Source organism: Choloepus didactylus, chromosome 1 (assembly GCF_015220235.1).
Source record: "Choloepus didactylus isolate mChoDid1 chromosome 1, mChoDid1.pri, whole genome shotgun sequence".
Taxonomy (NCBI): domain Eukaryota; kingdom Metazoa; phylum Chordata; class Mammalia; order Pilosa; family Megalonychidae; genus Choloepus; species Choloepus didactylus.
The window spans coordinates 140,868,966-140,882,846 of record NC_051307.1 but is presented as its reverse complement, the minus strand read 5'-3'; the positions used below and the strand labels follow the sequence as shown (position 1 = coordinate 140,882,846).

At 37.2% G+C, this 13,881-nt stretch overlaps 1 protein-coding gene across 2 annotated transcripts in view; it reads left to right on the top strand.

Moving 5' to 3' along the window:
* Positions 1–13,881, top strand: part of ARHGEF26 (Rho guanine nucleotide exchange factor 26) — a 125,328-nt gene that overhangs the window by 79,342 nt on the left and 32,105 nt on the right. For both annotated transcript variants that reach the window (XM_037842203.1, XM_037842194.1), the window contains 2 exons: positions 6,040–6,129; positions 11,016–11,170. In XM_037842203.1, the coding sequence (XP_037698131.1) occupies positions 6,040–6,129; positions 11,016–11,170 (245 nt within the window). The remainder of the gene's footprint in view (positions 1–6,039; positions 6,130–11,015; positions 11,171–13,881) is intronic.

Genomic DNA, 13,881 nt, shown 5'->3' with positions numbered 1-13,881 from the left:
GTTTATCAGCAAGTAGTTTGTCTCCTTGCAGGGGTGAGTGTGGAAGCCAAATGGGAGTGTGGTGAGGAATGAGTAGGTGGTGTGAAAATGCACCCAGCCAGCAATGTAGCTAGCTATTTCAAGAAGCTGGCTGTGAGGGGAAAGAGAAAGAGAGCTATAGCTGACAGGGAGGCTAGAGAGGGTGAGGTATTCTGGGTTTTTTTGTTGGGTTGGTTGGTCAATTTACTTTGCTTCCTTTAAAGATGAGAAAAGCATGTTTATGTTGGTTAGAAATAGTCTGCGTAACTGAGAGGAAACTGTAGAAGGTATAGGAGTGAGTGAGGATGCTGTGAGAGCAGGCCCAGGGGAGCAGAGATAATCAGCTTCCTCCATTTCTCCCAGCTACCACCTTTGTAAGTTTGACATGTCTGTGTACTGTCTTCCTGTGAAGTACAGTTTCTTTTAATCAACTTTAAATTGATTATTTTACTTATCCTCACCTTTGTCAATAATATCTGCAAAACCATGGGTTTTGTGAGCTAGTGCTTTATTTATCTAATACACATTGTTTTTTGTAAAAAGTAAATCTATCTGCAAACCACTTAAATTCATCTCTTGTCTGATCAGTGGTCTGCATACCCCATGTTGGGAAGTACTAAGTGAAGTGACCTAGACTGACAGATGTGAGGTTTTGCCTAAGTTCCTGTGGCCCCTGGGGTCTCTACTCTATGACCCTAAATCCTGTGCTGCCTTCCTCAAGCAGTAGGGGAGGGAGGGTCGTTAGGAGAAGTGCTGGAGTTCTTGCCTTGGACTTAGACTGAAGAGAAAATAAGGTATTTTAGTTTCCTAGACTGCTCAAGCAAATACCATGAAATGGGTTGGGTTAAAAAATGGAAATTTATTTTTTCTCATGGTTTTAAGGTTAGGAAAAAGGTCTAAATCAAGGCATCATCAGGGTGATGTTTTCTCTCCAAAGACTGTGGCTTTCTGGGACTAGCTGCTGGTACCTGGCAATCCTTGATCCTCAGTGTGTCACTTGGCAAGGCACATGGCGGCGTCTCCTGGCCTCTCACTGCTCCTCCAGGTTCTGCTGATGTCCAGCTTCTGGCTGCCCCCTCTCTGACTTTTTGTCTGAATTTCATTCTGCTTATTAAGGACCCCAGTAATAGGATTAAGACCCATCCTGGTTGAGGTGGGCCACAACTTAACTGAAGTAACCTCATCAAAAGCTCCTACTTACTGTGGGTTCACACTACAGGAATGTATTAAGCTTAAGAACAGGATTTTCTGGGATACACACAGCGCCAGACCACCACACAAGGCATTGGTAATGGGTGTAGAATTGAACTAGGAATGTTTCAGTTTTTTCAAGAATTTTCCATCCAAGTTACAGTGTAACTATGTTCCTTCAGGCATCTCTTTTCACTTGATGTGGCACTGGTAGTTTTAGGAAAGGCTGTCAAAAATGTAATGGCTCCATGAACTGCCTTACCTTGATACTTTAAGCACATAAGCTTAGAAAAAGTTTTCTATTAAGGAATACTGTTTGCATAACTTGTTTTCTCTATATATAGAGTAACATGTCTTTCTCTGTTTTGAACAAAAGTCCTGAATATCAAAATTATTCCACCAGTTGCCTAGCGTTTTGTGGGAACTGAGGTCATTAGTATAGCCATCTCTTTCTCTTTATTTCTGAAGGTTTGGGTTTTTAGATTCTGGGAAAACAATATCAGTATTTTCAGCAGAAAGATTGGGTAGAGAGAGCCTTCATGACTTGAAATTAAAATGAAGAATTTTACTTGTCTGCTTTACCTGAAATCAAAGAAACTGGGAGCTCCTAGTATTTAGTTGGAGAGTTAAATTGGGTATGTTGAGGCTGAAGTTTTTAGAACTAGACTCCTAGGCAAGTCTCCCTAGTTACTCCTTCTTGGAAAAAATGTGTGATACTTTTTTTTTTCATAATTAAAACACTGATGCAACTAATTTGCATACTGTGAATAATACTTCAGTGAAATTGTTTGAGTATGCTGCTGAAATGACTATGACAGATTCCTGGTTTGGGAGCCTCAAAAAAACTTACTGACTTAATCAAACGACTCAAAAACAAGACAGCTCTTTCTATTTGTTTTTTATTATATTGTATATTGTGTTTTTTACCCTTAACATTTTCATGATTATTTTCCAATGTCATTAATTTTTTATAAATAAGGTTTTCTACATTTCTCTGTTTGCAAAAGGAATTAAATTGAAATGTTAATAATAGCCACTTTTGACAAGAGTATGGGAAATTGAGCTATCTCATGTACTTTTAGCAGAAGTAAAATGGTGCAATTTATTGGAAGGCAGTTTGGAATATTTAGCAAAGTTAAAAATACACATGGATTTGACCCAAAATTGTCACTTCCTGGAATCCTACAAATAATCACACAATGCTTAAAAGGCTAAGGCTATTTGTTACAGCCTGTTTGTAGTAGCAAAAGGGATACAGGGAATATCAACCTAAATGGTCCAAGTAAGGGAATCATTATCATACCACAATCTATATATATATACAATATATATATAGAGTGTAGATTGTTATGGAATACACTTCAGCAATTTACAAAGAAGTAAATATGTATTTATTAACATGGAAAAATCCCCAAGCTATATTGTTAAGTGACAAAAAAGTAAGTTACAGAACCATGCAAATAGTATAGTGACATTTAGGTAATTAATAAAGTGTGTGTGTGTATACACACACACACACACACACACACACACACACTGGTTGTTGTTGATATATAGGTATAGTCCCAGAATCACACACATCAAACTTTCAACCATGGTTACCCATGGTAAAGGAAGAGGAGTATGGAAGGGAAGAAGTAATGAGGCTTTTATTTCTTCACTCTAAGTACTGCTCTGTAAGAATGTATTCAAGGATTACTTAGATATATTTTTTAAAATAAATAAAAGTAATGAGTATTCATTACAGAAAACTTGGAACATTTAAGTAAAAAGCATGCATCAATAGTTTTATAACTTAAATGTTAAAAAAACCATCAGTTAATTTTATAGCTGAAATGTAATGACTACTGACATTATACTGCCATTCCTTCCCATTGGGTTTCTATTCCAGTACTAGTATTTGGGTATAAATGTACACTTAAAAATGGGTTCATAAGGCACATAGTCCTTCATTTACTGTTCTAAATGGTGCTTCCTTGATTGTGCTGCATTAAATGAATATGCTTATCTGATTATTTGTAAAGATAAATTTCTAGAAGTTTGCTTTATTGGAACAAAAAAGTAGGAATGTTTTAAATGTCTCTGTATAGAATGCAGATGTGCCTTCCAGAAAGGTTGTTCCCATCTCCATGTCCACTAGTAGTAGCTGAGAGTGTTTTTCTTACTTTACTCCCCCCCAGAATCAAATATATTCTGTTAATCTTTGTGAATTTGATAGGTCTAAAATGATAGTATATTTTTGTTTTAATTTGTACTTCTTTATTAGTTGCACTAAAATTTAGGGAATGAAAATTTAATAAAGCTTTGACAGAAGCTGAGTAGAAGGCATGGCTTTAATATACTGAAGCTGATTTTAATATAAACACCAGAGCATGCATATCCAAATCAGCATTTGTTCCTTCAAAATAGTCATTAAGACAGACTCTACTGATGACACCATTTGGGATCATTTTTACTTTTACTATGTCTACTGAAGCACCATCAGTTGACTAAAATTTTGGAGGATGCTCGAGAGTAGGTTGGGGTGATGGCAGAAAATTAGGAGACTATTGCAGTCATGCAGGGTGGGGAGAGGATTGAATTTGAATTCATGGCTCTTTGGATGTGGAGGGCAAAGGAGAAATCAGACAGAGGTGACAATCAGGTTTTTGGCTTGGGGAAGTGGATGATGCCGGGTTTATACACAGGTAGAGAACTTGGGGCAGAAAACAGTTGTGGGGAAGAGGGGTGGTGAAGGTGATGCTCAGGTTTGGTCATGCTGAATTTGAGATGGCTGTAGGACATCCAAGAGGAGATGTCATCTGGAGCGCTGGATCAAAAAACCACAGGACAGACCCAGGCTGGGAACTTAGATTTGGGATCTATGGACAGGATGGACATATTCCGAAGGAGTAGCTGCAAAAGTGTCCTGAACAAAGGTGGTTGGATTGTCCTCTGATGTGTCGTGTCTCTTTTCCTTTCAGGATATTGCAGTTTCAAGTTGGCCCTAACCCCAGCCACAATACTTTCAGCTCTTAGCTTTGATCAGATATTAGCCATCAGTCCATCAGTGAACTCACAGACTTTTAACCAGCTGTTTAAAGCAAAAGATATACTGTAACTGAAGATAGATATAACCTTTAAATCTAGAAAGCTGGTTAGCAACTGGAAACCATTGAAGTGTCTGTTTGCAGGGGAGGGAATAAATAAATGGTGAAAAGTATATTTAATAGTCTTAACATAAACTGGATCATATTTCTTCTCTGCCTAAAGCCTGCCAGTGGCTTCTCTTTGCACTTAGAACACCAACCAAACTTCTCAAGACCTTGCGGAATTGGCCCTTTCCTATCTCTCCAGCTTCGTCTCCTGCTATCTTCCCTTCGTGTCAGGACCTTCTTTCACTTTCTCAAGCATGCCATGACTTTCCCATTTTAGGTCCTCTGCACATGGTGTTCATTCTGCCTGCACTACTGCTCCCTGCTTACTATTTGGATACTAACTCCCTCCCCTCCTCAGGTTTCCATTTAAATGACTTCTCAGAGGTCTCCCTGGCTCCATCTCCACCTTCCCACCTCCCCACTTCCCTGTTTTTTATTCTTTATGATCTTAATCTATACTTATTTTACATGTCTCTTCTCTATTTCTCCATGAGGTTATGGATTGTGGATCTCTTGATAAGTGACACAATCCTTGTACCTGACACATAGTAGGTGCTAAATAAATGATGAATGATATTTTTATAAGGGGGAAATATTGATAAGTGAAAAAGTCCAATTACAGACCAGCGTGGGATAATCCACTTCCAAAAAGAAAACTTTCTGCACATATCTATGTGTGTTTATTTGTTCATATAAGCATAGGAAAAAAGCAGAAAGCATATAACCCAACCTGTTAACTATTGTCTCAGGGGATTAGGTCAGGACCTTCTATGGCCTATTTTATTTACTTCTGTATTATCCTTATTATTATTTTTCTTTTACAGTGGGCATGCATAACTTACATAACAAAATAGTAATATTAAAAATAAATCCAAATAGAATTTCCAGCCTTTATTTTTAACAATCTCGTTAGCCTTTATGGCCAGTGACTCTCATATGTATTTTTTTCCCAGGTTTTCCAATTAATAAGAAATTACAAATACGAAGTTTGTTTTGATTTAGACTAGTGAACTAAGTACATATTAGGTACTTATCAAAGGAATGTGAATGCATTCAATTTGGAGATAATTCAGAAGTTCAAATTAGACTGAATTTCCCTTAAATTGTCCATTCTTGAAGACTCACTGACCGTCAGGTTCCACCTGAAGGCTTTCCTCTGTCAGCACCTACCTCATCCCTCCCTGTCCCCACCTTCTCCAGTATCTCTTACCCTTCATCCCTCCTCCCCCCCTTTACTGGCACCTGTTCTGCTCCTACACTCTGCTTGGAATTTGCCTGTGAAGTTGGTAGCCTGTCTCCAGCTTATCTGATTTGGAAGGAGGAGAGGGGTGCTGCTTCCACTGAGGTTGGGTGAGGTTCCCATGGGTAAAGACGAGGAGAATGGGCAGAGGACAGGAGCAGAATGGACAGAGATCTGATGTGTGTGCGGAGGAGGACAATGCAGTAAGAGGGCCCAGATGATGTGTGTCCCTGAAACTTTTCAGGACATTTTTTTTTCTGTCTTCACATCTCTAATTACACTACTTCTAACTGGATGCAATGTCTTAACTGTGTAAAACCGCTAGTTCGTTAACTCTTAGAAATGAGTCTTCAGGCTCTCCTTGTGCCAAGTATTTCCTGGGGGAGATTTGCATTTGAAAGTAAGGTTTCTCTCCTTGACCTGTTAACCCTGTTTATTATGCTGTGTTTCCAGTTGGTCCGGCTGTGCAATGAAGGAGCCCGGAAGATGGAAAGGACTGAGATGATGTACACAATTAACTCCCAGCTGGAATTTAAAATTAAGGTATCTGCATGACTATACAGAAACAGATGTTATTACATGCTCTGGTTTAAAGCGCATGTGAATGGTGAGAGGTGGTTGAAGCCAGCAAAAGTAGATAGGCATTTGCTTTTCAAAGAAGGGCCATAAACTGATAAGAAGGAGCCTGGATTCCCCAGTAGCAGATGTTTCAGGCAATTCCACTTTTGCTTACCGTGGTGAGAGTGACCTTTCTCCAGGCCAGGAATAGAGAAGTTCGGTGTTATCTGTCAGCACATTTTTTTTCCCCCAGGAACATACAAACTTGGGGCAGATAGTTAAAACAATAGAATTTTGGAATTTGAAAATCGAATGGAACTTTTTAGGAATTTCTTCAGTCCTCCTCAAAGCGTCTTGCAAAATAGTGGTATCCTGTGAGCTGGACTAAGGTGTTGTAAATCAAATAAAGGCACTCCTTTTCAAGTTTGGGGAAAAAAAAAAAAGGTGATTAATGGATAGTTCTTTTCAAGTTTGTTTTCCTCCCATAATTCTTCCTTTAATAGTCGCTGCCTGTTACTGCTTGTCTGATACTGCTCATGAGTATATGACAGGATCAGCAATAAGAAGAAAAGGACAATTAACTACCAAAGGAGGCCATGGCTAGTCCTTTGTTGGCTTAGAACTGTGTTCTTAATGGATGTGGGTGTCCAACATTGTATTTTGTTTTATAACATACAAATTTAATCAATCAACTGAAAATGACTGGCCATATTTTTTCCCTGGTAAAATTGTTCTTAATCCATGCAATGGAATTATGGTGGTCAGCATTTCACAGTATTCTTTAGAGAACAGATTTTCTACCATCTCATATGGTTTGTGGACTACTGACATAGTACAGCTACAGTCTTTAATTATATAAATGAGGAAAATGAAACTCAGAAATTAATTGCCAGCAAATTCACTTGACTAGTTGGTGATAGAATCAGGAGTGGATCCAGGCATCCCCAATATATAAAAACAAAGTGATTAAAAAAGATCACAACCCATTAAAACTGCAAATTAGAAAAACCAATAACTAAAAAGAAACTACCAATGTTCAAACATTCAAAAAGATGTTTTGCTTCAATCAGAAGAAAATTGCTAATTGAAAGCAAGATAACGAATTCCACCTAAGAGGTTCATAATAAACCAAAAGTCTGATAACACATTTTATTGGTGAGATTGTAGGGAAAAGGCACTTTTAATATGCTATGTATGTCACTTTTATATGTTATATAGATTGTTACAACTCCAGTGGTGGGCATTTTGACAATGACTATCAAAATTACAAAAGCAAGTTACTGTGACTTCTATGAATTTATCGTACAGATATACTCATGAATTTATGAAATGATACATACATATCCCAAGTTATTCATGCAATATCTGTTTATATGAGCAAGAGATTGAAAAGAACATAAACATCTGTCAATAGGGGACTAATTAAATAAATTATAGAACACCCAAATAATGAGATACCACTCAGATATTTTTAAAAAGTGAATGAAGATTTGTGAGTATTGATATGGAAAGCTTTCAACTGTTTTGTTAAGTGAAAAAATACAAGGTGCAGAACAGGAGGAAAAAAAGAATATAAAATTTGCTTATGCATAAGAAATCATTGAAAAGTTGGCGGAAGAAACTAACAATAGTCATAACATTACCTTGTCAGAGGCATTGGTCAGGGGGTGGGAATTGGGTAGACGGGAAAAAAGTGGGAAGAAGACTTTTCACTTACACTTTTTTATATCAGTTGCTTTTGCTTTTAACTTTCCTACCCCCACACCCCACCAAATTAAATTATTTTAAAAAATGTATGTCAGTAGCTTTGTAGAGGATTAGTTGGGGAGATAATAAGACCAGAGGCAGAAAACTAACTAGGAGATGAGATCTGCAGAATGCCTGGAGGAAGGCAGTCATTTGTCTACTTCGGTTGACAAGAAAGAGAGTCCTGCTGTCTACTTAAGCATCCAGGAGGAGAAGCAAGTTTGGGAGAAAGATACTGAGTTCTGTTTAGGCCATATTGGGTTTATGGTACCGCCATAGCCACTAGTACTTCAAAAATATTTGTTTAGTATTTACTATGAGCCATTTTCACACAGTCTCATTTAATTCTTGTAAGAGCCCCTGATGTATCCTATAATTATCCCCATTTTATAGATGAGGACTGAAGCTAGAGATACTAAATAATTTTTCTCAAGGTCATGTACCATGAAGTAGTGAAGCTTGGATTTGAACCTACTGTTGACTTCAGAGTCCACACAACAATGTAATTATGCTGTTCTTTTTCTAATTTGAAGAGGAAAAGTATGTGTGTGTGTGTTTGTTTCATTTTTCAATTTGTAATTTTCAAGAAGAGTGTCCTGTCATGTTGTAGGGGTAATGAGAGGGGGTGGAAAAAGTCCATCAGATTTACACTTGGAAAGGCAATATAAATTAAGAGCATGGACTCCAGCTGGCTGCCTTTTATTAGTTGCACAACTTTAAGAAGGAGGGAGAAGTGCTGAGAGAGAGAATACCAGAGAAAGGGTGACTAATCAAGGGAATATGGTCTTAGAATTGAAGGCAGGACAGTGAAGGCTTTGAGATGGGAGCAAAGGAAGTGAGAAAAGTCGATTTCTAAGTAGAAAATCAGAGACCATAGCTTAGATTTCACCTCACATCCATTATTTTTTCCACTAGACCACGGCTGCCTCTAAAAGTTACCTCTACAGAGTTGGGGAGGATTCTTTTTTGTCTTGTTATGAAAAGTTTGACCTCATAAATAAGCTCATGGAGAAGTTGAGGGCCCTCAGGCTACTCCATGAGCTGTGAATTAAGTGTGATTGAGTGGGGTGGTGGTGTGTTGGTTGATGGATGACTGTGTGGTTAGTGTTTGGGGCCTTGTTTACAAGCATTCCAAGATATAACAGGAGGAATTTTAAGGTGTTAAAAAGTCTTTGCTCTTGAGTAGCTCTTCCTTGTCTCACTAGCTGATAAAATTAATTGTTTTATGCTGGGGTTAGTTTTCTGGGATGCTAAGCAATACACACAAAAAATGAAGTCTCTTCTTTTTAGGAATGATTTCAATACTGTTTTGGATGCATTTTTGTTCATGAATTTTTTTTTTTCTATTGTTTGGTTCACACTTGGAAGGAAAGTCAGAGCACAGTTCTAATCTTAGAGCTTAACTAGGAGAATCATTTACGCTCACTTTGGGTGGGTCTGATTTCTTTTCATTTGATCATTTTAGTATTCTTTTTAAAAAAATTCTGTCTGAGTGAGTTTACCTTCCAACAGTAAATTCTGAAACAAACAAACAAAAATGTATGTCAGATTTTTGTTAAGAAACACAGACATATTGAAGGCTACTGTCAATTTTAGGTGTTTTGTTAGAAATCTGTTTTTGCATAGTGGAATATGAGGCTTCCATGCAAATAAATTTGCTTTGAAAACAACAAGACAACAACAACCTTCATTGTCCACCCCCCAGACTAGGAACAGTCATAGGGTGGCATGTACACTAGAACCTAACCGTAATGCTGTTCTTGGTTCATCCTGTAGGATTAAATGTTCTAGCCTTTAACTTGTCTGGGTAATTATAGCCCTTCTGCAGGTCCTAACCTTACACACAAATCTTTGTGGCAACCTCTTGCGTGTGCTGACGGGGTCCTCTATCTATATGTGTTTCAGGTCTCAGCTGCCCCTGTTCAATAATTGTCTGATTCAAGATTTGGGGCTTGGAAGCTCCATGAGCTTCTTTAATAGCCACTTTTGAAAGTTTGGAGTCAGCCTAATCTTTCATCTTCCTTTTGAAAAACCTTCAGGAAAATAGTCTGTAACTGTCAAGCAACCTTATAAAAGCCCTTTATGAAGAAAACATACAAAATCCTTTCTTAGTCTTCTCATTTCCTCCCTAATATCCTTAATTTCCTTTAGCTGTTTTTTAATCATTATTCCCTGAAAAGAATGACATCTGGTTGTACTAAACTACTACAATTTTGCTGTTTGTGTCCAGGAACTTGTGCTTATTGTTTGGATGTAGTTTTTTAAATCATATTTTTGGCAGTAAGCAAAAACGGTATCTTAAAAAAAAAAAAGAGCTCTCAAGGGTAAAAATTATTCCTTGGTTTTTTGGTTTTGAGAGTGTTCCAGTTGGCCTGTACAGGACTGAATAAAGGAAAAAAAAAAAAAAACAGTATACAATTCCTTGGATACAGCCTTTTTAATGAGATTGTGATGGATTATTTTGAGAGAACCTGATTTGCATATCCTGAAAGTCTCATGCTGCTTTAAGGATGAGACTCCATGAGGAATATTGCCATAAGCTTAAGAACCCATGTTCCCAAGAATATGGCTAAGTAGATAACCAGGAGATAAAACAGCAGATTGTGAGGGTTTTGTTTTACTCTTGCATAAAGCCTTTTTAGTTCATAAAGTGAATGCAGACTTTTGTATTTGTATTTATTATCTACAGTTATTCATATTATCTACAGTTATCTTTGTTTTTCCATATGTTTAGGTACCCATTTGAGATATTTAAAATAACTGTAGTTGATAGTGAGAGATTTCACTACTTGGCTTTTCAATTTTACCGGCTTCAATATCAATCTTTCAGTTGCAAGTTAATGAAGGGTCATCATTTGTGGTTGACTCAATAACATTTTCTTACAGAGTTTTCTTTGTCATGTTGGAAAATTAGTAGTTTTCATATTGAAAATAAGTTGTTCTTTTTCATTTTCTCTTGGAAAATACACTGTACTTCTCTAGTTATATTTCACTATTATGCACCTGTGAATTAATGATTTACAAATTAATAATTTAATCTGAGTTTAAGTTTTATATTTTGCTTTTGATAGTCCTAAAAGGACTTTAATTTGGCCTTGGGCATTGAGTCTTTGTCTTTTTTGTAGCCCTTTCCTTTAGTCTCCTCTTCACGGTGGTTGGTAAAAAGAGGTGAATTGACGGCCTATGTTGAAGACACTGTGCTTTTCTCGAAAAGAACATCCAAACAGCAAGTCTACTTCTTTCTCTTTAACGATGTTCTCATTATCACCAAGAAGAAGAGGTAAGCCTTTTTCTTATGTTGCTGGTTACCCATCTGTTCTGGTTTGCTAATGCTGCCATTATGCAAAATACCAGAAATGGACTGGCTTTTATAAAGGGGGTCTATTTGATTACAAAGTTACAGTCCAAAGGCCATGAAAATGTCCAGATGAAGGCATCAGCACAAGTATACCTTCACTTAAGCAAGGCCAATGGCTTCCAGAAAATCTCTGTTAGCTGGGAAGGCATGTGGCTCGTGTCTGCTGATCCCGGGTGTGTTCCAGCTCCACTTTCAGCTACTGTGCACTATTAAAAGTGTCTCTCTTAGCTGCAGTACTTCCTTCTGTCTGTGAACTCTTTTATAGGACTCTAGTGATTCATTTAAGACCCACCATGAATGGGTGGGGTAACACCTCCATGGAAATTATCCAGAGGTTCTTGCCCACAGTTGACTGAGTCACATCTCCATGAAAACACTCAATCAAAGGATTCCAACCTAATCAACACTAATACATCTGCCCCCACAAGATTGCATCAAAGAATTTGGCATTTTGGGGGACATAATACATCCAAATCGGTACACCATCCCATTTTTAAAGTTCTGCAATTCATAGGCCTGTTAGGGGTAATATTCCTTTAAAAACTTGAGTTACTAGACATACAGTTTGTACACAGTGGATCATGGTAGCATCTGCACTTCATTTTCTTTAAATTTTCTATATTAAACTCAAAATTAGCAGCAACATCATTCTAGCCAACTTCCATTGAGCTTTTATGGTGTGTGGTGTGTAGCCACTGTTCTGAGTATTTTACACATTTTTATCATTCAGTCTCACAACATCCCTGGGGAGGTAAGATTCTTATTATTCCCAGTCAGTGTTTTTCAAACTTGTTTCTTCCATAGACTCTTTGTATAAAATAAATAAAAATTGCTCTAGTTGAGGATGGCCTGGGGGGGAGCACTCTAGGGCTTCTTGTGTCTTAATTTAAAATCCATTGCTCTTAAAGATATTAGTCTAAAAACTTTCCCTGTGACTGGGAAGTTATTAGCCATACCCCCTTCTGAAGGGAATAAAATAAATCACTTGGTTCTCAGAGTGTTCATTCTTACTTCAACTTCTGGTTGTATTTTCATGTCCAGCTCTAGGGAAATATCCAGGAGGAATACTGTGGAAGACCTTTCTTCATAGTATTTGTTCTCTCCAACCGCCCCCAGTCTCAGACCACACACACACACATACACATATAGCCTTCAGCTCTGCCTTTCTCTGTGGAACATTCTTTATTGTACCCAATGTGCATAGAATTGTAAAATATTTTCCTGTGGGTTCTACATAAATATTCCATCTTTCCTAGAATATGAACTTAGAGTAAAAACATAAATCTATGGTGTGTTATTTCTTTTTTTAATGCAATTTATTGAGATTTGTTCACATACCAGATAATCATCCAAAGTGTACAGTAGTTGTTCACAGTATGATCATATAGTTGTACATTCATCACCCACAATAACTGTGGAACATTTTCATTACTCCAAAAAAATAAAAATATGAATAAAAATAGAAAAGAAACACCCAAAACATTCCATACTCTTTATCCCCTCCTAGTGTTTATTTCTTTCTTTACTTTATTTTCTTACTGATCTGTGCATACACTGGATAAAAGGAGTGTCAGTCAACAAGGTTTTCACAATTACACAGTCACACTCTAAGAGCTGTATAGTTCTAGAATCATCTTCAAGAATCAAGGCTACTGGATGACAGTTCACCAGTTTGAGGTATTTTCTTCCAGCTATTCTTATACATTAAAAGTTACAAAGCGATATCTATATAATGCATAATAATAACCTCCAGAATGACCTCTGGAGACTGAACTCTTTCAGCCGGTGAAACTCTTATTTTCTTTCATTTCTCTTTCTCCTTTTGGTCCAAGAAGGCTTTCTCAATCCCACAATACCAGGGCCCAGCTCATCCCTAGGATTTATGTCCCATGTAGGGGGAAGGGCATTGAGTTTACCTGCAGAGTTGGCTTAGAAAGAGGTGTGGTGTGTTGTTTCTACACAGGAGGGAAATGATGGTGGGCTGAATTGATGGCAGGAGTAGTTTGATGGAGCAGGAGTAGTTTATAGGTACAATTTAGACAAGGTGAAGGGAATCGTGGAAGTAGACCTCTTAAGAAAATACAAAATAAAAGCCCAAATTTATTATGAAATGTTTATTTAAATGAGATTTGGATTTGCTGACATTTTAGTTTGAAAATTTCAACTAAATTGAAACAGGTTGAGCTTTTCTTTTTGCTCCTTTTAATCAGACCATATTTTGAATTATTTCAGCTGTTTGGCTGTGTAACTGAAATGGGAACTTTGTATGATCTACCCTGAAAAGCCGTTGTGTAAATATGACCGATAAACATAAAGATGCTGATGATTATTTTTCATACTTAGGAAAGTGGTGTTTTTATATCTCTTAAGGAGTTGAAATAGCTTTAGTAGCTCTAGTAGCTAAGTAAATTTCATAAATAAAGATTGGAGAGGAATTAGGATTTTTGTATTTTCATGTTTTGCTGGTTTCCTATGAGATAACATGTTTCCTTGGCTTTCTTGGAGATGTTCTGTTTTTAGGGGACAGTAATTATATATATCTCTGCAAGTGCCAAAACTCTTGACTTTCAATATCTTCCAGCTGTTGAAATATTTCTTCTGTCTCTATGGACCAAAAGCTTTAACTAAACTTT